Genomic DNA, 25,935 nt, shown 5'->3' with positions numbered 1-25,935 from the left:
CAGCACTGTGACAGCCTTCTTTTTACACTTCCGTGATCCCAAATGGGCCATCCTTAAAAGAGGGAGAGGTGGGAAAGTGACAGAACATCTTAGTACTGGAAAGGCTTTAAGGCGTTGGCCCCAAACTCATCATCTCTAAGTCCTGTATGTGGTGGACACCGAGTGGCACTTGGGACACCGAGTTAGCCAGGAGCTGTCCCAGCAGCTTCAGACGGGGCAGCGGTGAACTCACACCGGTCATGGCACTGTGCAATCAGGATGGAGGAGCTTGAGGCCAAGGGGACCGGGGGAAGGCGGTAGAAGCAGCTCCTCGGGGGCACTAAGGGAGAGGACAGTGGAGGGGAGGCGGTGTCCCCTGGCAGAGCTGAGAGGAGGGCTCTGGGGGCCCCTCCGCCACGCTGGCTCAACCTCCCCACTTTGTGAAGGGCCAGCCGTCCCCCTCCAGGAGACAGGCCACACGCAGACGCAAGGGCCCAACGGAGTGGCGCGTGCATATCTTTTCATCAATGAGGAATGGGGATATTGCTGTAACACGCGACCCGATCATGAAATACATCAACCTTTTTGGGTGTCTCTCGATTGAGAGTTCACTTCCTCTGCAGTTCCACGCATCGGTGTAGTCTGTTAGTGCATACTGACAGGGGATCTCCGTCTAGCTGGGAAATTCATCTTTAGACCACCAGTATGCCTACCAGCTGCTGTCGTGTCCCATGTCCGCGAGCTTGCGTGGCCGTGAGCCAGCTGTTCTGCACAGATGACAACTGTGTGAGACATTAAACGTGGAACCCACTCGCATAAAAGCAACCCTCAGTCAGCAGTGCTCAGAATGGAACACAGGTCCACTGTCCTTGGGTTTCACTTGTAGAATTACCATGGGACAGTGGTCAAGGGCAGGTATGCAGGACAGCCATACCCTGAGAGTCAGAATCTCTCAGGAATCCACATTCGCCAGACACCCAACATGACCCTTATGTAAGGATCGGGAGCTGCTGTTGGAGTGACAGGCTCCCGTTCTGCCAGCCACTTATGATGCAGCCCTCTGTAATAGGATACATGCTAATGACAAAGCAAATTGCTGTTGACTGAGGGCCTACTATATGCGTGGCACCCTGCCAGCTGCTTTCTTTGTGGGCGCTCACTGAATCCTCAGACCAACGCTGAGAAGTAGCCACTACTGTCCCCATTTTATAGATGGGAAAACTGAGACATGAAGGGATCAAGTGATGTGGGCAAAACAGGAGTAGCTGAACATTCTGGTGAGTCTAGGAAGGGAACCAGTGAAGCCAGTTGGTCCAAGGAGGGGGAGACCAGGAAGAGAAGCTGAGGCTTCAGAGGCCCCTGACTTGGAAGAACATTGCCCTCCGGGAGGCCCCTATGGGAGCACCTTGGCTGGGAGACAGTTTGAGCCATTCGAAGCCGTGCCGTGGAAACTTCCTCCCTGCTCCCCCCAGCCAGCAGGGACTTCCGAGGGCCCCCAAGCGTCCGTCGGCAGGTGCACATTACCCCTGTCCTCTGAGTTCTGATTTCCCAGGAAACCCAGCCTCCCAAGCAGCGTGGGGGCCACGTCCCTTCACCATTGTCCCTGTTCCTGGCTACCATTCATGGGAAGCCGGTCCAGCTTGGCAGCAGCCCCATCCCTATCCCTGCGCCCCTCCCGCACCCTGCCTGGGCCTCCGGAAGCCCAAGCAGCTGATCTAAACTGGAAACTCAGCCCCTCCAGCCGCACCTGGCCCGGCTGAAAGGGAGCCCCAGCAGCACGCACCCCACACCAGGCCTTCCCAGGGTGGCCCTTGGCTCCAGCACCCTCCTGCATGATTTCCCTCCTCGTGCTTCCTGGCCTCACCAGATGGGTGGAAAGTGCCAGTCTCAGAGGCTGTCGCAGCTCTCCGGAGTCTCTTTCCAGCCGGCGCCTGGAGTCCCGGCGCTGCCGCTGCAGGGGCTGTGCCAGAAACCTCTGTGGGACGACGACGTGGGGCTGTAGGGTTAGGCACCCGGAAGCCCCTGCAGCTGCATCGGCCATCCCCACGTCATTCGTGCCCGCCGCACTCACCCGGTCTTGGGACAAAGCTTGGAGGGTCCGGTACGTGCCAGGCTCTTGGAGAGACAGGAATAAACAAGAAAGTGAAAGCTACTGGCCCTCCCAGAGCTTGCATTCTGGAAGGGAGAGCCACACAGCATAAGCACCTCAGGATAAGAGCATCCGGAGGACTTGGGTGAGCACTCACGGGGAAAGGGGCCGGGAGAGCTGAGGTTCCAGTGCTTTCTCTCAATAACTCCTGCTGATTGACAACTTTCCAAATTGCTCCCAGGGGCTCCTGCCTGCAGTCTGGCCGGTTCCCCCTGGGGTTCCCCCCCCCACCTCAGCCGCTCCCGGGTTCTGCTAACCGAGCTGATCGACTGGGACGAGGACGAGTGCTGCGTCACACATCTGCCCCCAAAAGAGCACCTCCTTACCAGCCCTGGTGTCCTCAGATGCCTGGGTGAGGGCGCCAGCTGGTGGCCCTTAGCAAACCCAGCCCAAACAAGCACGGTTTGGCCCATGTATTAAGACAATTTTTTTAATTGTAGCTAACATTTAAGAATGCCAAGATTTCGCATAAAATCTGGTTTTCTGGCTCCTGTTGAGAAATGGAAACATCTTGAAAGACCAGGTTCCCATCCCCTCCTGGCAACAGGAGCCAGAATGAAGAGGCATCACTTACTTTCAGCGGCTCGGGGACCTCTGGCTGGCTCCGGGAGGCAGATCGAGTTTGTGACCCTCATCCCGGTCACAGATTTAAACCCTGCGTATGAAAGAAGTCATTTAGCCATTAGCCTGAAACCTCTCTTTGCTTCTTTCTGCCCTCAGCTCCAGAGGTTAACATCCCCTCAGAGCCCTTGGCTCCCTGTGGCCCTGTCAGCTGCGTCTGGCTGGGGTGCTGCTTCTAGAGGCGAGCACTAGGCCCTGGGGCACCCAGCGTCTCCTGTGCCTCTCCCTCGCCTCATCTGCTAGAGCTCAAAATGCTTCCCATCTGTGCGCCCCCTTCCTTCTTCCTTTGGCTTCGGGAAGGTGGGAGAAGCTCCTGCAGGCCTCCAGCCCTTGTAACCAAACAGCCCCTGCTTCCTCGGTGACAAGTTCACATCCTAAGCAACCAGTTTCCTGGCACCGTTGAACCCTTTAGGCTTTGTGACAGACTCAGCCCAGATTGTTTCTTTAAAGATTCAGTATTTCTCTCCTTTCTTTTCTGAACATAACAGTGCTTAAGCATTATGTAATTCCTCGTGGTTCCCTAAGGATGCATCCAAACATGTCTGAGTGAGAACTGTGGCCTTCTAGACCTTTGACCTCCGGCCCTGCCGAACAAACGGAAAACCCCTTCACCTTAAATCTGAGGGCTAGGAAAAGGAGTTTTGCCCAGCATCATGCTCAGGCATTGCTTGGGTCCCGTATGTGCTTTAATTTATAGCTGGTGGCATTAGAGCCTGCGGGGCCATGGTTCCCCAGCAGGGCAGCTTTAGAACGCCCTGGGAGCTGGCCGCACTCAGAGCAATTACATCCGATCTCTGGGGCTGGCCCCAGGACTCAAGAGGTGTTTAGAGCCTCTCCTGTGATCCCAGGGAGCTGCCAGGGGAGAGACCCTGGGCTCCAGCGTCTCTACCCTCCAGATGGTAACTCCGGGGGTGGGTGGTGCGGACCCTGGGAGGCCACGCAATGCTGAGTCTCAGAGCACAACCCCAGTCCCGAGCTCCCTAATTTTGAGCAAGCGACTTAGTCTCCCTGTGCCTCGGTTTCCTCCATCCACAAGCTGGGACTGGGAGGATACCTATCTGCTAGAGTGCAGGGATTAAAAGTGCCTGGGACATAGTAGGTGATTAGGATCAGTGCCCCCCTCTCGTTTGCTGGGGCTGCGGATCTGCCAGTGATCCCTCCAGGCGAGCCCTTTCCGTGAGCAGTTAGGAATTTTTCTGGCAGAAAGAACGGTGATAGAATCCCAGGGAATCAGATCATCAGGTTTCTCTCTTCCCGTTCTCAGCTCGTCAGGATGATGGCCAGTGCAGCCGAGGTGCCGGGAGGGGTCTTGTATTAGGATTTTCAAGTGGAGAAACTGAGCCCGGGACCAGGCAAACAGTGGTTAATGGCAGATTGCTCCAGACGCCGCTCGCTTGCTGCCTCCAGAATTTACCTTCTCCTACAGGTTTCCACTTTTCTGCGCCCTCCCAGCCAGGGCAGCAGAACGGAAGAGTCGCTCCTTCCGCTTGGGTTCTGATGTTTGAAAGAAATTGTAAACACCAGGATGATGTTTTAATTTAAAGGAAACCAGTTTTTCTTCCTTTTAAGATGAAACGTAGTGAAGTTTTAAAGACTTTGTCAAACAGTCCCTCAGTTTGCTACTTAAACTAATTATAGATGCCTTTTTTAACCGTCCAGATTAAAAATAGACCTCAAAATGAGAATGCAAGATGCTGCCCAGAGCCTCTAGCCATGTTCACGGCTTCCTGGAATCAGGCCTCCTCCGACCTAATTTGTACTTTTGGGAGATCAAACGGAGACAAAGGGAGCCCAGGCTGAGAGTGGAGGTGGGTCCAGGCGCCTCTTGGCAGCAGGCAAGGAACCCGGGTTCTGGGTCCAGAGTTTGAGGGTAGCCATGAGTTGGTGAGTTCCTCATTACAGAACCCTGTGGTTCTCAAAGTATGGTCCCCAGACCAGCAGCATCAGCATCACCTGTGTAACAGGCCAAATGGTGGCCCCCCACCCCCACCCCAAATTCACATGCTGTAGTAAATCAGAATGTGACCATGTTTGAAGCGAGGGCCTTTGAAGAGGTGATTAGATGAAAATGAGGCCATTAGGTGGGTTCTAATCCCGTAGAACTGGTGTCCTCACAAGACGAGGAAGAGACACCAGAGGCAAATGCACACAGAGGGCATCCATCGAGGGGCAGATGTCTGCAAGCCAAAGAGAGGGGCCTCAGAGGAAACCAACCCTCCCCACCCAGAACTGTGAGAAAATTAATTTCTTATTTAATTAATTAATTTCTTAATTAAGCCACCCAGTCTAGGGTATTTTGTTAGCAGCCCAAGCAAACTAACATGCCTGGGAACTTGCAGAAATGTGGGAGACCCGGTGCCTGAGCTACTGAATCGGGAACCGGGGGGTGCGACCCAGCAAACCGTGTTTTGTTTTGTTTTGTTTCAAAGATTTTATTTATTTATTTGACAGAGAGATCACAAGTAGGCAGAGAGAAGAGGAAGCAGGCTCCCTGCTGAGCAGAGAGCCCAATGTGGGGCTTGATCCCAGGACCCTGGGATCATGACCTGAGCTGAAGGCAGAGGCTTTAACCCACTGAGCCACCCAGGCGCCCCAGCAAACCGTGTTTTATCGGGCCCTCCAGGTGACTCCCACGCATGCTACGGGTTGGGAACCACTAACATGAAGTATTCACGATACCTTGTGGTAACCCGAAAAAAGACGTCACATGGTTGGGCACGTTTGGTCTGCCAACACATAAAACTCCTTTTACTAGGCTCTGGAGAAGTTCCAGTGTGTTCCTTAAACAGGATGGTGTGTGTAAAAGTGTCCTGTAAATTCTGAAGCCGTCTACAGGCATGAGGTGTAGAGTGGCAGTAGTAGCATTCTGTCAGTGGAAAAAAGCCGCCCTCCTAATACTCCAGCACGAGCCAGCCGAATCCCAGATGCTCCCTCCTCCACTGAAATCTGAGTCCTTTAAAATCTTGTACGGCTTCCACCCCCAGCAGTTGGAATGACACAGAACAAAGGCAAAGAGATTTAATCACATTTCCCTTTTGTCCCTGCTACTAGGAAGCCCACAGCTAAATGAGATTCTTAATCGTGGCCCTCATAGTTAGCGTATTTGCTTTTTCCTCTTTCAATGTGGTCCTTTGTTGTGTTCTCCTCGAATACCTTTGAGAAAGAAAAAAAAGAAATGGAGAGAGAAAGGGAGTGAAAGCGGAGACTGATCTTCCCGCTCAGACAATTATCAGATCCTCTGATAAAGACAGACTTCTCTCTCAGTGACAAAGGACTGAACTGTTCAGCAGTGAGTCCTCTCCAGTCCCTTGTCTTCCTGGTGTCCCATAGCTGTAGGCTCCTTGGAGAGTTCCCTAACTGATACTCAGGGAACCTGTTAGATGCTGAAGAGCTGTAACCATTACAGCAGCTCCCGTGAGCCCTGCTTGGGGTCAAGTGCGGAAGTGGCATGACCAGATTTGCATTTTTTAAGGCTGGAAGTCACCATCTTCCTGATCACAGTTTCTCACATGCTGTTGGTCCTAATGACAAGCATGGAGAGATCTAGAACTGACCAGGCTGCCATCGGAAATGTCTCCTGCATCATGTTGGCCACGATGGGGCCGTGGGAGGGGCAGAGGGAGAGAGAGAAGCAGACCCCCCCACTGAGCACAGGCTGGATCTCACCACCTGGAGGTCATGACTTGAGCTGAAAGTAAGAATCAGATGCTTAACCCACTGAGCCACCTGGGCGCCCCTAAAATTATTGTAAATTAAAAAACGAATTAAACAATTTTGTGCAAAAATCGAACACTAGAGGCGCAGGTGATTTCTTCCCCTGCAAGGGGAAGTCCCCGTTTGAGAATGTGCTTAGTCTCTTGACCTGTGCCCCAAACCAACCCCCCCCTCCACCCCGAGGGGAACCGGCCAGACTTCATTGCAGCAGGTGCACCATTTGTCACCTCAACTGCTGTGGCGAAAAAGGAAATGGAAAGAGAAAGAAACCTCAAATACCACAGTTCAAAGCCCCCTCGAGTTAATTTTGTCTCTGCAACTGCACGTAAAATGACACCGTGGTATCGTTTCCATTTCTCATGGCTTTGTGGCCCTGACTGCAATATTTAGCTGACATGCTCCCTCCCCGGAGACCCAGAGGGCCAGAGAATTGCCTGAGACTGAAAAGACCTAGGGAGAAATAAGTGGGGGAGACCCCTGGCTTCTTGGCTTGTTTAGTCATTTATTGCCTTCAGAACAGTCAATAGCAATTTGAATAGGCAAAGTCTTTTCTCCTTCCTAGCCCTTCTGTTTTCTTTTGGACAGTTTGTTGTTGTTGTTAATTGAATGGTATGAATGCTCCTCTTAAGGTGATGATTCTGTCTGCTAAGAAGTCAGGAAATGGGAAACTGAAGGTTGCTGGAGGGGAGGTGCGTACAAGGATGGAGTAAACAGGGATGGCCATTAAGGAGGGCACGTGATGGAACGAGCCCTGGGTGTTCTATGCAACTGACGAGTCACTGAATTCTACCTGTGAAATTAATAATACACTATATTTTCACTAAATTGAACGTAAGTAAAAAAAATTTTTTAAAAGTCAGGACATGCAAGCCAGAACTTTTCATATTCAAAATATGACTTAGAACTGCCTACGACAAAATTACTGGGCTGGTGAAATTGGTCTTTGGGATTCCTGGCCCTCTTTTTTGGGTTTCTTTCTTCGTCTTTCATGAAAAAACGCCTACGTATTAACTGCCTGCTGTGTACCATATCTTGTCCAAATGCTGCACTAGGCTTGGTCTGCTTTTCTAAATGCTGAACCCATACCTGATTTGATTTCATGGACATCCCTGTGGAGGAGGTGGTACTATCCCCCTTTTGCAGCTAAGAGAATAGAAGCTCAGAAGGTTAATGGTCTTGCCCAAAGGAGATCAAGCCCAGAGCTTCCGTTTTCAAATCTCATCCTCGCTCTTACTCGTGCTCTAATATGCTTTCCTTATTTTGCGATGTAAAAATATCCTCTTGTATGATGTCATCTTCTCCTATCCATTTATACTCTCTATCAATTTGCACAAAGTTATTGACTGAAGCCTTGGCTCTTGTTTTCATTTCACAGGGCTAACGGGTAGACCCGTCTTGTCTCTTGCCAGCTTTTGGATGGTGCTGACAGTCTTTGGCATCTTGTCATTCATAGATGCATCACTCCAACCTCTACCTCCGTCATCACACGGCCTTCTCTCTGGGTGTCTCTTAGTCTCTGTTTTCTCTCCTAATTAGGACACCAATCTTTGGATTAGAGCCCACCCTAATTTATTATGACCACAACTAATTGCATCTGCCAAATACCTACTTCCAAGTAAGGTCCCATTTTAAGGTTCCAGGTGGACATGAATTTGGAGGGGACACTATTCATCCTTGCACAGCCTTTATTAAGGGATATTCTGGCATCTATCAACATTTGGGAAGTTTCATTTGCTACAGAGGGACCTTCCTGCTTTCCTATCACATTTCTCTAAAGAGGTTATTAATTGATTCATTCACAACCTCAAATATTTATTGAACATCTACTACGTGACTGCCACTTTTTTAAACACTGAAGACACAGTCATGGGAAGACAAAGTCCACACTTCATGGCGCTTCTCTTGGACCTTATGCTAGGGTGGTATGAAAGTATGGCAGCCTTTCAGGAGAACGAGGTGTAGGAACTCCAAGGTTTCATACCTGGCCCCAGAACCTGCTCATCATGGCTTCCACCACATTCGACTAGTCAGCAGCTCACAGCCAGGTGGAGTCAAGGGGCTGAAGAAGTAGACTCTACTTCTTGTTGGGAAGAGTGACAATGTAGGGGACTATTGGGAGAGCACTAATGACTCCTCTGTGCTTTCCAGTAGTTTGTGAGGCTAAAAGTAGTATGAAAATCTCCTTACTCTTCCCACATGGAATTTCCGTTGTGTTAGCACTGTCTTGGTTTGCTTCCTTCCCTTGAGTGTGGAAATTTCCAGTGTGATAGCATCTAACTCAGAGAATTACCAGGAAGATTAGAGATGATCTATTAAAATAACCTTTGAAAGAGCCTTAGAGTAACTCCTCCTACTGTCTGTTGTTGTCTCGTGCTGTCTGATGACCACCGCTGTCCTCGGGACCATGGGGGAGGTGGATACAGGGCTATACTGCAGGGTGTTATGACTTTCTCTGGTGACCACCAGGTTATGCCTCAGGTCTCCAGTAAACTCAGCAAATCTCCTCATTTAGGCCCATCACAGTTGCCCTGTGAATGTTTTAGATGAACTGTAAAGATTATGCTTCATTGGAAACTCGGGGCTAGCCTGTTGGGTGATACCCAGGTTCATGGTTTTACTGACTTGGCTGTCCAGGTGTTTGGGGGTGGGGTGGTGTTCACTAATCCCTCTGCATTCTCAAGAGTCTGGCCTGGAGTGGGTCAGTGGTTCTGGGGCTCTGAGTCTCCAGGAAGCAAGTGGCCACTAGTCTTGAGAAAACCAAGCATGAACTAGACGGTGGGGGGTGGGGTGGGGCAGGGGGTAAAGGATGCTTAATGCAGTGGGTTTTCAGAGGAGAGAATGATTCTTCCACTCATCTGGAGGGGGACTATATTGGAACTTGAAGGATTGTTGGGTTTACACCCGCAAAAATGGAAGGGCGAGAATCCTAAATGAGAATGGTTGGGCCCAAAGGGAAAAGAAGGGAACTTCTGGAGAAGATGGCTGAGTAGGGGGATCCTAGGCTCACCTTGTCTCATGGATATACCTAGATAACACCCCTAGTCAGCATAAATAACCCAGAAAATGAGCCAAAGGCTGGCAGAACAGACTCTCCACAGCTGTAGGTAGAGAAGAGGCCACATCAAAAATGGTGGGAAGGGCGGAGATATGATCAAGAACCAAACTGAGCTGGGAGACTGTCGGTGGGAGGCAAGGACATTACCACCACAGAAAAGGGAGAGGCGCAGACCCCACACCAGGCTTCCCAGGCACAGGGGACCTACACTGGAAAGATAAACCCCAATAACATTTGACTTTAAAAACCAGAGGGACTTAACTTCATGAGTTCTTACAATCAGTGGAACTTAACACTTAGAACTTTAAAAATTAGCAGGCTTAGCTCTGGGAGAGCCAGAGGGTGATAGGAAACTGAGCCCCCCAACTCCCTTAAAGAGACACTTAACAGACAACCCTGCTGAGATATAGCATAGACCAGCAGCTTTAAAAAAAAAAAAAAAAAAAGACTGGGGTATGCAGGAAGGCAATGTATTTGTTTATTAATCTCAGAGTGTGTACTGGAGAGGCAGGGATCTTTAGGAGACTTTTCCAAAAACAAAAGAGCTGGTGGGCACTATTTCCCTCCCTGCCCCCTTGGCTTAGATGCATGGACGCCCGCAGGAACCAGCATAACTAGAACACACTCCACCTGGCTTGCTCACGGCGCCTTAGCCCCACGTTCTCCTGCCGGCCTGTGCCATCCAACCCAGCACCAGCCGAAGTCCATCCAAAGTAGCGTCACAAGCCTAGCCATGTGCAGGCAGCCCCGACAGGGACCAACATTGTTCCGAAGTGCCTTCTTCCCTGGGGAGAGGAGATGATGACCACACATGCCAGCCTGACTACAGCCCCAGCAATGGGCTGGGGGCATCACTGGTCCACAGGCCTTGTCCCTCAACCAGCGCTTCTCAAGGAACAACACAAGGCGAGTCCCTGCAGTTCGGTGCTATTGCCACTGTGGCAAATGCCTGGGCTGACCCTCCTCAAGCGCAAGGCAGCCCTAGACTGGCCCACTCACACCACAGAGACCAAACCCTGCCCACAACAGGTCAAGAGAGCCACTGCAGACAAATGCACTGGGGGCAGAAGCGGCTCAGCCACAACAGTAAGGCACGTGCGGTGCACACGGGAGACCCCCCTGAAGTGCCAGGTTCTGCTGAATAGGGACCATCTCACTGCTGGGCATGACAGGACCTCTTCTTCATGAAGACACCACTCTCGAGAACAGGAGACTTTCCAAATCCATAGAGACAGCCACAGAGAGTAAAACAAAATGAGGAGACATAGGAATGTGTCCCACATGAAAGAACAGGACAAAAATCACAGCAAGAGAGCTAAACAGAACAGAGATCAGCCGTATGGCTGACAGAGACCTTAAAGTAATGGTCATAAAGACACTCACCGGACTTGAGAGGAGTGGAGGACATCAGTGAGACCCTCAACAAGGAGCAAACATAAAAAAGAACCAATCAGAGATGAAGAACACAATAACCGAGATTGAAAATACGCTAAGGGGAATCGATAGACTAGAGGAAGCAGAAGAACAGATCAGCAATCAATGAGTAATGGAAAGTGATGCAGAGTAATGGAAAGCCGTCAAGCTAAACAGGAGAAAGAGAAAAGAATAGAAAGTGGGAATGGCTTAAGGGAACTCAGTGACACAAACCAGCACGATGACATTTGCATTATAGGAATCTCAGAAGAGGAAGAAAAGGGATCAGGAAACTTATCTGAAGAAATAGTAGCTGAAAACTTTCCAATCTGGGGAAGGAAACAGATATCCAGACCCAAGAAACACAGAGACCAACCCCGCCCCCAACAAAATCAACTCAAGGAGATCCACACCAAGACACACAGTAATTAAAATTGGCAAAAAGTAGGGGGTGCTGAGTGGCTCAGTTGTTAAGTGTCTGCCTTCAGCTTGGGTCATGGTCCTGGGGTCCTGGGATCGAGCCCCACATCGGGCTCTCTGCTCAGCAGGGAGCCTGCTTCCTCCTCTCTCTCTCTCTCTCTCTGCCTGCCTCTCTACCTACTTGTGATCTGTATCTGTCAAATAAATAAATAAAATCTTAAAAAAAAAATCCTCAACAAAATACTAGCAAACCAAATCCAACAACACAATAAAAAAGAATCATTCACCACAATCAAGTGGGATTTATTCCTAGGATGCAAGGATGGTTTAATACTTGCAAATCAATCAACATGATACATCACATCAATGTAATAGAAAGGATAAGAACCATATATGATCATTTCCATAAATGCAGAAAAAGCATTTGACAAATTACAACACCCATTCATGATTAAAAAACCCTCATCAGAGTACGTTTAGAACATAATAAAGTCCATATATGACAAACCCACAGCTAACATCATACTCAATTGTGAAAAGGTAAGAGCTGTTCCCTAAGATCAGGAACAAGACAGGGATGTCTACTCTCACCACTTTTACTCAACATGGTACTGGAAGTGTTCGCCGCACACAGTAAACAGGCAGGAGAAAGAAATAAAAGGCATCCACATTAGTAAAGAAGAGGTAAACCTTTCACTACCTGCAGATGACATGATACTATATATACAAAACCCTTAAGACCCCACCAAAAACCTACTGGAACTAATAGACTAATTCAGGAAAGTTTTAGGACACAAAATCAATATACAGAAATCTGTTGCCTTTCTCTAGATCGATAATGAAGTGGCAGAAAGAGAAATTAAGACAACAATCCCACTTACAGTTGCACCCAGAAGAATAAAATACCTAGAAATAAACCTACCCAAAAAGTGAAAGACCTGTCCTCTGAAAACTACAAAACACTGATGAAAGAAATTGAAGACGACCAACAACTGGAAAGGTATCTCACGCCCATGGATTAGAACAGATATTGTTAACGTCCATACTACCCAGAGCAATCTACAGATTCGATACAATCCCTATCAAAATACCAACAGCATTTTGCACAGAACTAGAACAAAAAATCCTAACACATGTATGGAACCACAGAAGACCTTGAGTAGCCAAAGCAATCTTGAAAAGGAACAAAACCGGTGGCCTCAGAATCCCAGATTTCAAGACATACTACAGAGCTCTAGTCATCAAAGCTGGCACAAAGACAGACACACAGAGAGCCCAGAAATAGCGCCATGATTATATGCTCAACTAGTCTATGACAAAGGAGGCCGGAATATGCAGTGGGAAGGACAGTCTCTTCAACAAATGGTGTTGGGAAAACTGGACAGCTACATGCAGAAGAATGAAACTGGACCACTTTCTCCCACCATACACAAAAATAAACTCAAAATGGATTAAAGACCTACATGTGAGACCTGAAACCATAAAAATCCTAGAACAGAGCACAGGCAGCAATTTCTCTGACGTTAGCCATAGCTAACTTTTTTCTAGCTCTGTCTCCTAAGGGAAGGGAAACCAAAGCAAAAGTATACTTTGGGGACTTTAGCAAAAAAAGAAAAAAGAAAAAGTTTTGTAAACAAAGGAAACAACAAAATGAAAAGACAACCTACTGAATGGGAGGAGATATTTGCAAATGATATATCCGATAAGGGGTTAATATCCAAAATACCTGAAGAATTTCTACAAAACACCACCACAGAAACCAAATAATCCACTTAAAAAAGGACAGGAGACACGAACAGACATTACTCCAAAGAAGGCAAACAGATGGCCAACAGACACTTGAAAAGACACTCAACATCACTCACCATCTGGGAAATGCAAATCAAAACCACAGTGACGTATCACCTCACACCTGTCAGTCACTAAAATCACAAGAAACAAGTGTTGGTGAGGACGTGGAGAGAAAGGAACCCTCGTGCACTGTTGGTGGGATGCAAAGTGGTGCAGCCGCTTTTGTATGGAAGTTCCTCAAAAAATTAAAAACAGAATTACCGTATGATCCAGTAATTGCACTACTGCATCATTACCCGAAGAACATGAGAACACTAGTTCAAAAGGATACATGCACCCCTCTGTTTACTGCAGCATTGTTTACGACAGCCAAGATGTGAAAGCAGCCTACGTGTCTGAAGAGAGATGAATGGATAAAGATGATGTGATACACACACACACACACACACACACACACACACACACACAGGAATTTTTCAAGGATAAAATCCCATTTGCAACAACACGGCTGGATCTAGAGGGTATGATGCTAAGTGAAAGAAGTCAGAGAAAGACAAATAACCATATGATTTCACCCATATGTGGGATTTCAGAAACAAAACAAACAAAGAGGCAAACACACTCTTCAATATAGAGAACTGGTGGTTACCAGAGGGGAGGTGGCGTGGGGAGCGAGATAGGTGAGGGGATCAGGAGTACGCTTAAGAGGAGTACTGAGTAACGTACAGAATTACTGAATCAATACATTGTGTATCTGAAACTAATATGCCAGTGTATGTTAATTATATGGGATTTTTTTTTTAAAAACTTTTTCATTAAAAAACAAAGGGAAAAGAGTGAATCATTGATTTCTCTGAAGCTCCCTTTAGTTCTGAATTGGGGAGGAATAGAAACGGGACTGGAAAGGTAGGTTGGCAGACCAGGGAGGACGTCAAAGACAAGAACATGGATGGGGTCTGTGTTCTCGGGGCAGGAAGACAACCACGACACCATGTCCCCTGCAGCCCCAGACTGGCCGTTCCCTAGTGCTGGTGCCCCATTTTCTCCATAGCGTTAACCATAATTAATATCAATCTCTTTGATATTTAAAAGAAGAGCCACAGGGCGCCTGGGTGGCTCAGTGGGTTTAAGCCTCTGCCTTCGGCTCAGGTCATGATCCCAGGGTCCTGGGATCGAGCTCCGCATCGGGCTCTCTGCTCAGCAGGGAGTCTGTTTCCCTTCCTGTCTCTCTCTGCCTGCCTCTCTGCCTACTTGTGATCTCTGTCTGTCAAATAAATAAATAAAAATCTTAAAAAAAAAATAAATAAAAGAAGAGCTACATTGCGCATTCAGGAAGGTAGACTAAGGCATGGCGTGAAGCCAACAACAATAGGGTTGTCAGCACACCAGGGCAGTGCGGTGTTCTGTTTCCTGTCCTAGGTGCACTGGCTCCCAGGGGAGTGAATGCCCTTTGAGGAGACACTTTTGTTCCTAGAACCTAGAGAGCACAGATGTCTTCCCTTTGGGCCCTTCTGAGGCGGCCAGCTCTCTGGTCTGATGCGTCCTGGACTGTGAGCCCTTTAGGAAAATGTTCTCTCTTCTGTGGGTGCTGAGCCGAATGCCCTGTACACTGGGAGGTCTGGACAGATGTTTGAATGGATACATCAATGGATGAATATGGCAGAGAAGAAAGGCTCGAGGGTAGTAAATGCCAGTCCCGTCCCCTTTATTTGGGTTCCAAAATCCAGACTCTCACTGCTTTATGCACCAAAGCAGATGTACCAACTACTGTAACAAAAGCCCAGGAGTTGAGGGGTCTGGTTTCAGCAAAGTATGGACCTAGGTATCCAGGTGACATCACTGGGAGTACGTCCCTCTGTCTTCTCCTCTTTCTTTGTACCCTCCCTTCCCAGTCTAGCCCTCCCTGTCCCCAAGCTCCAGGCTGCCATTCTCACCACACAGCTGCTTGAGAGGGAAAAGGAACTGGGAGTGGAAGAAAGGGGGTTCCCAGAGGACCATCAAAGAACAGGCTCCAGAAGACGCACAAAGCAACTGATGTTCACAATCGTGGCCTCATAGAGAAATTGGAACCGCCTACTTTAATGTAGATCGATCAAATGCCAGACTCGCCGTGCTTCAGTCAAGAAGATGGGAGTTCTGGACCTCAGGGTAGAGTGCAAAGTGGGCAGCCCTGGTTGCCAGGAGGACCGACCTGGGTTTGAATACAGGGTTGGTTTCTCACTCACTGTGTGATCTCAAGCTAGTGACTTAACCTCTCTGAGCCTCCGTTCCCTCTTTCTCTCCAGCTAGGCTGTCAGCTCTGCAAGAGCAGTGACCTCATTGTATTTTTTATGACCACATCCCCGGTGCCTCGCGTTGTAGCCTGGTAGGCTGCCTGGAAACAGTGGTGGGTCCTTGAGGCTGTTAAATCAGCCTCGTTGCAAGGTGGTCGTACAGAGAGAAGGAAAACAGCCTATGTGCAGCTCTAGGAACATGCCAGGCTGGTAGAGGGTGATGCCTAAGCTACAGAGTTGACCGTGACTATTGCTCCACAAAGGAAACATGCTGGAACAAAAAACCCAAAGAGGCGAGGCAGCTGGTGGAGAGTTATAAGACCGGCCATCTCAGTCGTCGGTCGTTTATGCTAGGTCCCCATCCCCCCGCACTGGCGGTCGCGGTTGTGGACACGGCCCAAGGTTCCCATCTCCCGCGCCCGTACTGAACTCGTGTCCCTCTTGTGTCCCCTCTGCAGCTGGAACTCTCGAACACCGCCGTCCTGCACCAGATGAGGCGCGACCAGGTCACGGACACCTGTCGCGCCAACAGCGCCCTGAGCCGCAAGCGGCGGGTGCTGACGCCCAACGACCTGAAGCACCTGGTGGTGGACGAGGACCACGAGCTCATCTACTGCTACGTGCCCAAGGTGGCGTGCACCAACTGGAAGCGGCTCATGATGGTGCTCAGCGGGCGGGGCAAGTACAGCGACCCCATGGAGATCCCGGCCAACGAGGCGCACGTGGCGGCCAACCTCAAGACCCTGAACCAGTACAGCATCCCGGAGATCAACCACCGCTTGAAAAGCTACATGAAGTTCCTGTTCGTGCGCGAGCCCTTCGAGCGCCTGGTGTCGGCCTACCGCAACAAGTTCACGCAGAAGTACAACACGTCCTTCCACAAGCGCTACGGCACCAAGATCATCCGGCGCCAGCGCAAGAACGCCACGCAGGAGGCCCTGCGGCGCGGCGACGACGTGCGCTTCGAGGAGTTCGTGGCCTATCTCATCGACCCGCACACGCAGCGCGAGGAGCCCTTCAACGAGCACTGGCAGACCGTGCACTCGCTCTGCCACCCGTGCCACATCCACTACGACCTCGTGGGCAAGTACGAGACGCTGGAGGAGGATTCCAACTACGTGCTGCGGCTGGCGGGCGTGGGCAGCTACCTGAAGTTCCCCACCTATGCCAAGTCGACGAGAACTACTGACGAGATGACCACGGAGTTCTTCCAGAACATCAGCTCCGAGCACCAGACGCAGCTGTATGAAGTCTACAAACTCGATTTTTTAATGTTCAATTACTCAGTGCCCAGCTACCTGAAATTGGAATGAAGGGGGTCGGGGAGAGGGAGAGAGAATCGTGCTTTTTAATTTAAGATTTTTTTATTTGTCGAAAGAAATTCTATGGATATTGGGTTATTTTGTAAAGTAATATTTCTGTGGGGATGATGCTGCGAGCGGCATGGTGAGAATTATTTAAAATCCTTAGTAGGGAAGGACGGCTGTCTTTGCAGGGGAAAAGGTTGGGTGTCCTCGTGTTTAGACGTGAATACCTACAACACTGTCTCAGAAGTTTCCTTGTGCTCTGGTGAATTCCATGAATTGTGCATCCCATAAATTCTAATTAATATTATTTATAGTTATTTAAACATGGTCTCTGTAGAGATTTCTTTCTGTGGCAGCAAGATTCTAATGTCTTTGCAGAAGAAATGTGTGTTTTTGTTCTGTGCTTGCTACAGCTCGTTCTGGGGCATGAATGTTCTCCTCACTAGGCGCTCATAGGGTTCACTGTGTGATAACAACCATCGTGATGTCTGTCGATGCCACCCTTCTCAGAAATCGGTGAGAAATAAATAGAAAAAGGCACCTTAGCGAGAGACCGATTCCAAGCAGATTCCAAGCAACCCAAGAGTCCCTTGCGCTAAGAAAAAGAAATGATTTTTTTTTTTTAACCCAAGGAGAAGAGCTGATTGTGGCTTTTTTTCTTTTCCCTTTTCACCAGAATTAGTAGTCTGATAGAGTAGGCTTTTCTACAGAAATTTTTAACTGGCAGTGCCAGTTACGCTGGTGAAGTGGCTGTTGCTTTATAGTCAGCGAGTATTTATTGAGCAACTGCTACGTGCTGGGCCTCATTGTAGGCCCTGCGGGTAGAGCATTGAACGAAACCAATAGTCTCAGCCCTCAAGAAGCTTTATGTGGACACAGTTTCCAGCTCAACCATTAGCAAACCCCTCATAGACATGGACTTCACATGAGGTCTGGACCATTTTGAACAACCCCAGAAGGTCCATGACCCGACAAATTTGCGTTTTCCTCTGGCCCAAATTTGAAAACCACACACTTAGAACAGGCCACTTGACTTGGTGAGTAATCCAGCCTCGTTGCCCAACACAAGAGAAGACAAAAAGTGTTTCTCATCATGTTGCCCACTCCAATGGATTGGTAGTGTCTGCCTTTAAGCCCCGGAATGGATTCGCCAGACACAGCAGGGAGCGGGTCTGTGACTGATTAGTACTGTCTGCCTTGGGGGAGGGAAGGGACTCATTCGCCAAGTGCCTCTTCCTGTGCCATCAGCCTAGCACCCACGCCTCGGCATAGAAGAGTTCTCTCCTCTTTGCTGTGTCCAAGAGTGAGAGTACACTGGGGATCTGGAGTGGTCTGGCATTTCTCCCCTGGTGAAGGTCGGAGGTGGACCACCTATACACACACACACACACACACACACACACACACACACACACCCCTCCCAAGTCCTCCAGAGGCTGAGACCATCAGCGCCTTGGCGAGCACCACGCATGAGCCTCAAGGACAGCCTTCCATGACTGTAATCTGTGCCCCCTTTCCTCCGGAAGGTCGGAAACATTCCACTTCCTGTTCCTTGCTAATTACCATCTGCACACGCTTCTCATTTCCAGCCATTTCAATGCCTCGGGTGAAGTTTGAGCCACATCCCTCTTACAACTAGTGAATGAGTTGGTAGCAGATCCTGTATATAATAATAATTATAGTTCTAATAATAGGGGGTGGGGTGGGATGGGGCGTGGGTAAGTTTTGCTTTTTGTTTTGTTTTTGACGCAGTATATAGCAAAGGGGTGAGAATATTCTAAACAAACAAAAATGAGTAATTTATTCACAGAAACTATTAAAACTGTAAAGCTCACGGCCGGCCCAGCAGCAGCTGCCACATCTCACTAAGAATATGATTTTATTGAATGTGGGTGAGGTGTGCACTGGAGAGGGTGGCCAAAGCTTTTTATAAAATGTTGTATACCTTCTTCCAAGCTCTCTCCCCTTTGTGAAGGGCACGGTGACAGTGCCCTCCATGGACAGAGATGTGTGCCATGTGTTTTACTGAATAAAGTGACAGGCCTCGCTGTCCCTGGAGTTGGGAGTCTGGGCCCTGTTTCTAGGCAGGGGACACTGTCCTCACAAATAGGGCTTCTGCTAATGAATCATTGTCCAGCATTTCCTGATATGTGCTCCATAGAACAAAGGGTCTAGGAGTTGTGAAGTTAGTGTGATGCAAAAAAAGAAAGAAAGAAAGAAAGAAAAAATAAAAGAAAAGGGAAAAAAAAGAAAAAAAAAGCATTTTGAGGTCAAATATCCTTGGGAAAGAAAGTTAAGTCAATTTCCTTTCTGCAGGACTTTTAAGAGCCTTGGATGTACGCTGTGCATTATGAACCCCCCAAAGCATTGAGTTGGTAGCATTTCCTGAACTTATGTGACCAGGATACTCTTATTTTGCAGATCTCAGAGATGTTCCACAGAATGTACTTCGGTTAGGTCGATTTAGCATATCTGAGGTTGTCGAGGATAAAACAACTTTCCTGACCTTTCTCCAGAACAAAACAAAACAATAAAACAGTACCAATCCATCTCTATCTGGTTTATAGCAACAGAGGTACGTTATCAAATGAATCAAACTTTTATTTAAGTGCAATGGTTTTAATCCTGGATACTACCCTGGGCAATGATTCCATCCTTCTCAAAGGGAGCAGGGGATGGTCTTGGGTGGTATGGACAGAGGAAGGGGGGGCGGAGGGGGAGACATAAGGCCACAGAATGGTCCCCCCACTCCTCAAGCCTTAGGTTACTCAATGCACGCAAAGGGAGCCCAAGCCCCTTGAGCAGTGCTTCCTCAATTCCACCATGTGCTTTTGGTTTTCCAGTGGAAATTCCCATAGATTTCCCAAGCTCTGTGTTCCCACCACCATCTTTGTTGGGTTGGGTGAGCTCACTGGGGCCATGAGCAGAGTACTGCCTTTCCTACATCCTTTCTCAAGTGAGAAAGACTGCCCCTTAGGGGACAAGGCATCAGTGTAGTTCTGCAATGAGGGACTTTCTCCTTGTGTTTTGTGTTCATGTTTTATTTTCTAATAGCATAAAAACCTTAAAAAAAAAAAAAAACTGGATCAACTGTTGTGCAGAATGTAGAAAGTATTCTGTGTCCTTGGTGGAAAAGAATTCATGGGTAAAAATGTGCCTGGGAAGCAAAAGCTTGTGTTTTTGGTTTTTTGTTTTGTTTTGTTTTTTAAAGAAAACTGTTTGAAAACACTTTCCATTGCATGCTTCACTGGAGAAAAGTACAGGCCGGCATCCCACCTCCAAGCCACTTTTCAAAGGTGCTGCTGTGTTTTCAAAACCAGGTACAGTTAGGGTAGTATTTGCAAGGACATTCCTGCTTAACCTATCCCTTTGGTTGGAAAATTCTAGAATATTAGCCATAGGGTTTGAATTCCTGCAGCTTCTCTGGACTACCCTCCCCATCCCCTTCCTCGCCTCCCCAGCTGGTCTGGGAAGAAAGGCAGTCAGTTGACCTATGGTGTCTCAGGGGGGATCTTCCTTCCTCTCTGTCTACCAGATTGAGTCCCACCCTCCTGACAGCAGAGGAGTGGAGGCACAAGGGGCTAATTCCTGCTGGAAGAAAATTCCCAGGAAAAAACAACAAAAAAGCAAGTCACTAGCCCCCTTAGCTGGTGGGCTCTAGACCACTGCTGAGGTAGTGATTACTCAGGCCCTGTTCCAACCTGGCAAGATCCCAAGGGACTCTGTCCCCGGTGAATGGTGTCAGACCATCTCCCTCGCAGACTGCCCCTCCCCCCCACACACCAACACACACAGTCAGAGCTGCGCAGTTCTGTGCCATCCTGGGGACCGGAATCCCTCCCAGGCCCCCTCCTGTGTCAGCGGGACTGACCTCATGGCTCCCCCAGTTTGCAACAACCAGCATTTCTTCCAGCCTTTTCTCATCAGCTGACCGGACCCTACGAACAGGCAACAGGACCTACCATAACCAGCTTGCCCCTTGGCTGTTCGCAGGCGAATTTCGGTTTGCTGCTCTTTGTCAGGTACAGAAGTGGCTGCCCGTACTGTTTTCCTATGAGCATGATCAATATGGTATATATGCACATATAACTTAACATCTTTGTGGAGTGTGATTTTTTTTCTTACATCTTTGTATGCAGTAGAGGGCTTGTTTTAGAAAACTCTCCCTGTCTCCTACTGTACTGTTCAAGAAAGCTGAATTCCACATTGCCAACAAAAGCGTGAAATGTTCATGAACCTTCCTCCAGGAAAAGCCATTCAAGCCTGATTATTTTTCTAAGTAACTTCAATTAAATTGAAGGAAAAAAAAAAAAAAGAAGCTTCTCTCTGTGTATGGTTTGTTCATGGCTCATTGACAAAAGACTGTGCGGGTTGGGTGGGCTGTGTGCCTGAGCATGTGGGGGGCCCTGCTCGTGTGCACCAAAGGTTGGAGAGGGAGAAACAGAGATGCGGCCCCCACTGGTGGTCTTGGCCATGGTAAAGGCCACCACCAATCTGAACCCTTTCTGTTCAGTGGATGAATGGGAGCTTTCTTCATTCCTGTTTTGCCCACAAATTCTGTTGGGTCATACTCTCGGAGGCCCACCATGATCATGTTGTCCCACCACCCATGGGAAATATAAGGAAACAGTCTTCTGGAAGGTTAAATGGCTTGGGTGGCAGAGTCAGTATTCCAGCATGGGCTGGTGTGCCTTCAGGACCCCACACTTTGGCCGCTAAGTGACATGCCTCTGAGCGGCTGTCCACCCTCCAGAAGTTGTAAAACTGCCCTGGGAGCCCCAATTTTCCAATTCCAGACCCACTCCTTTTCAGACGCCCCATAGCTGCTCCCATGACAGACATTTTTTAGCTTTATTGCTATAAATGATTGGATTATTTCTATTGTGCCAAAGGAAACACACTCGAAGTCATTTATTCTATTCTAATTTCTTTAAATGTGTTATCCAAACATTTCACAAGATTAGATTAGATTTTAAATGTATACCATTTTCAACCATGTCAGATAGGGTTTGTAATTGTCCCCACCAGTGGCCAGCTCCCACCCATGCCTGGTGTCACTACTGTCCTTGCTCTGGTCCCTTCTGCTTGGGAGATGTCCAGACCGTGGAGCTCAATTGTCTTAAATCAGTGGAGAATGCACTTCTTTTTAATGTAGTAAGTGGACATCCCTTGGTCAGGGCCTGTCCCTGTCTCATCTAGGACAGTGGAAAATGTCACTGGGAAGCAAGCCTGAATGAGAACATGCCCAGTGTTTGTTTATTCTCAGAGTAAGACCGAAATGCCCTCTCGGCATGGCCCGCTAATGGGTATCTCCGATGGCACCAACGGTGCCCTCTGGCTGACTCGGCAAGAGCTACAAGAACGGAGGTGAATGGAGGTGAGGTCATTACTGATCCACCTCCCCGTGAACAGCAGTAGCACCGGCCAGGATCCTTAGTATCCAGTGCCAAAGTGTCCTTTCTTGGAAAGAGCTCTCCTTTCTCAAGCTGTGTCTTTCCTTGAGACGTAACTGGTGATCACATAACTGTTATGATAGTAGACATTGATTCAGAAAATAAGAACGATATTGGCAATTCCATGGCAGCCCCCAAAGCCTTTTCAAACATTTTCTCAAAATGTCACAATATCCAAAAAGACTAAGAACCATTGGCCAAGAAGATGTTTGAGGGGGCAGGACCCCGAGGGCACAAACCTCTGGGGGAATCCCTCTCGTAGGGTGATTCTGAGCTTTGCACCACCAGTCCCTGCCTTCCTGCTGGCACACCGTGGCCAATGACCGTGGCCCCTGGGGTTCTGGATGACTTACAGGACGTGGGGAGACGAGTCCGGTGTACATTCCCCACAGAGAGTTTATCAGACATCTTGGGCCTCATGTTTCCAATATGAAGCCATAAGGAAGATTCTAGCAAGACTGACGTGAGAAACAACCAACCTGTCCCCCATCTTACAATCCTCTCCCAGCACCAACATCCTCCCCCAACTGCAACACGCCCTAGACAGAACAGTCAGAATGGAAACAGCCTGATTCCAACACGGAGCTGACTGAGGACTGTTCACAATCATACCTAACCTCTTTGAAATGGGGAAAACAGTAATCTCTGAATTATCTATCTCAGTTGAGGCTGCCAGCCCTGCTTCATCGACCAAGGAGTGGTGTGTCTCCTGGAGGTAATCCCTTCCTGTTGGGGCCTCAGTTCCCTCACCTGTAAAATGTAAGAATTGAGCTAGGTCTGCGGTTTTTCAATTAAAGAGAAAAATAAGAGTTTTTTTTGAATGCTGAGCACTCAGATGTACAGTAGATGAAGCAGAGATGCTGTCATTGAATAGTCTGAGGACCCCCGAGCCTCTTTTCCCCATACAGTTCCCATGAACCTCCATGGACCCCTCGGGCTGTGAGGAACACAGTTTGAGAACCTTAAGTGAGGTGACCTCCGATCCCTTCCAGCTTTGACATTCTCTAATGATCTACCCGAATCCTTCTCTGCGGCTCTTTATGCCAAAGAGCTTGATAAGCATTTAGAGGACACCACAGGGGTATCCGCGGCTTCAAGAAGGGATGCTGAGGGAACAGCGTTAGAACAAGATGAGGATAGAAGGACAGAAATAAGGAAAAAGGAAAGTACAAAGGTCAAGGCAGAGGCAGGGAAGAAACAGCTCAGATTCCAGAAGGGAACAACTCTTCCAAATGGTCTGCCCGGGAAGTGCAGCCTTCACATCCCTACAAAACCCCATTAATTTGAAATACGAGAGACGGCAATGAAAACCAGTCTCTGTATTAGTCTGCTTTTTAATTTGCAGTGTTTGTTCTTAAAAAGCAATTGAGTGTGTCATTATGCAAGAATAACAAAGGCTTGGGGTTCACGTTGGTTTGGACCAGCCACCAGCTAGAGAAGACTTTTTTTTTTTTTTTTTTTTTTTAACAGCTGCGTCCAGTCTGGGATCTTCACCTGACCCATCCGGCCAGAAACAATTTTGTGCCTAGAACCAAACTGGCAACGGGATGAAGGGGAAATGCCCAAAGAAGGAATGAAGGAAGAAAGGAGGAGCTCTGTCTCAAGGAGGGACAGCTGTACACTAAGCCTCTTTACAGGATGGGCAGAGACTCAACTCTAGGTGGCTTGGGAGTGTTTGCTCTTAATACGGTTTTTTTTTCCAAAAACACATAGTTTCATAAAGGAAGTTGGCCGTAAACGTGGCTACCTTTTATTAGCGTGTAACATTTATGGCAAATGTGTTCAGTGCTTTCCATTTCATTCTCACGCCAACCAACATGGTGGACGTCTGCACCTTTTTTTGCAGATTAGGAGGCAGACGACTGGAATAAATAGCTTCTGCTAAATACATCACTCATCGAATCAGAGACAGAGCCAGAATTCAAGCCTAGGTTGGTTGACTCCTGGCCCACGGGAACTGGCCTCACTGGTGGAGCAAGACAGGAGGCAACAGAAGTACAGACAAGGGGGTGGGGGTGGGGGTTTGCAGACGGATATGGGAAGAGACTAAAACTCTAGCCCAGGGGCGCCTGGGTGGCTCAGTGGGTTAAAGCCTCTGCCTTCAGCTCAGATCATGATCCCAGAGTCCTGGGATCGAGCCCCGCATCGGGCTCTCTGCTCAGCGGGGAGCCTGCTTCCCCCTCTCTCTCTGCCTGCCTCTCTGCCTACTTGTGCTCTCTGTCAAATAAATAAAATAAAATAAAAAACAAAACTCTAGCCCAAGTGGCAAAAGCTGATTAAATACAGTTGAAAGACACTACAGAGACAAAGAACGAGCTGGAAGACAAAAGGGGTCAAGTTCAGACTCAAATAGTTGCAGACAACTAGGCAATCTATTAAGTTTCAGCCCATGTGGCTGAGATAGGAAAAACGAGCTCCCCTCCTGTGTGTCCCCTTTACCCCCCCCCCAACACTGCAGCCACACCCCACCCTCCTGACACCAGTTTTCGGGGGAGGCGGTTCTCCCACAACAAGCAGTTCTCTGTGACACCAGCTGGGCGTCCTACAATTCAATTCAATTCTGACACTCTCTACCTGGAAAGAGTGTCAGATCCCACAGGTGAAGGGCTGACTCCTACAAGACTACACCCCCCCAACACTTCAGATGCCAGGCACAAGCCCAGATGTCACCTGGGCTTTTGACCCATTGGCTATAAACCAGAAGTTCCCACACCCCTCTCCTCAGGTGTGATTCATTTGCTAGAGTGGCTCACAGAACTCAGGGAAACTGATAATAATGGCTTATCAGTTATTATAAAAGAAGAGGTTGAAGGATCCAGATGAACATCGGGATGCAAGAGACACATAGGGCAAGATATGGAGAGGGGCACAGAGTCTCCATGCTCTTTCCGGGCACGCCACTCTCCCAGCACCCCCAGGTTTTCCCCAGCCCGGAAGCTCTCCAAACCCCAGACTTCTGGGATCTTTATGGAGGCTTCATCACCTAGACATGATCGACCAATAATTCCAATTCTAGCCCCTCTCCCCTCTCTGGAGAATGGGGGATGTGGCTGAATATTCCAAGCTTCTAATCACAGCATGGTCTTTCTGGTGGCCAGCCCCCTTCCAGGAACCCATCAAACATCACCTCAGTAGATCAAAGAACACTGCTACCATCCGGCAAAGTCCCAGGGATGTGGGAGCTCTGTGTCAAGAACCGGGTCAAAGACCAAACAGTACAACAGATGCTCTGGGTGCCCTGATTCCTCACGGAATTACAAGTGTTGCCGGAATTCTGGCCAGGAACCAGGGCAGGGACCAAGGTATGTTTTTTCTATTATCTACACTTGTCTATTACAGTATCTTGGCAAAACAACTGGACCGATGATCAGCAAATTTAGACAAATGATTCCTAAGGGTCGGACTTCAACTAAGAGCCAATGGCAAAAGTGAAATTCAAACCGGGGGCCTTGGAGGAGGCCTTGAGTCTCCTGAAATGCAATGCATAAGCCATGGGTATTTTCATGGTTTGCTCAGAACAAGCCAACCTGGGTTTCAAGCTCTAAACAGGGTTCAAGGGCAGCCATTCAGGATGAAGAGAGTATCTTCAAGCAGCTGCTCATGTAGCAACACAGCCCCGTGCACTCTGGGTTGAGAAGCAGTAGAATGAACTACCTTTCTAAGCAGTGTAGAGAGGCCAGACAAAAACAAGAGAGAGAGAGAGAGAGAGAGAGAGAGGCCAAAGGGCAGGTGGGAGTATCTTGGGGCAGAATCTACTTTG

The 25,935-nt window shown here is 48.6% G+C and overlaps 1 protein-coding gene across 2 annotated transcripts in view; it reads left to right on the top strand.

Annotated features, from left to right (window-relative positions):
• CHST11 (carbohydrate sulfotransferase 11) overlaps nt 1-21,017 on the top strand; it is a gene marked incomplete at both ends in the record, with an annotated part of 256,370 nt that extends 235,353 nt beyond the window's left edge. Inside the window, one exon of one of the 2 annotated variants that reach the window (XM_080812493.1) lies at nt 15,874-21,017. In XM_080812493.1, the coding sequence (XP_080668619.1) occupies nt 15,874-16,728 (855 nt within the window). The remainder of the gene's footprint in view (nt 1-15,873) is intronic. The other variant, XM_080812494.1, reaches the window with a different exon arrangement.
• Between the last annotated feature and the right edge of the window lie 4,918 nt (nt 21,018-25,935).

This window comes from Martes martes, assembly GCF_963455335.1.
Source record: "Martes martes genome assembly, chromosome: 8".
Classification (NCBI taxonomy): Eukaryota; Metazoa; Chordata; class Mammalia; order Carnivora; family Mustelidae; genus Martes; species Martes martes.
The sequence above is the reverse complement of the archived record's forward strand: the minus strand, read 5'-3'. Positions and strand labels throughout refer to the sequence as shown.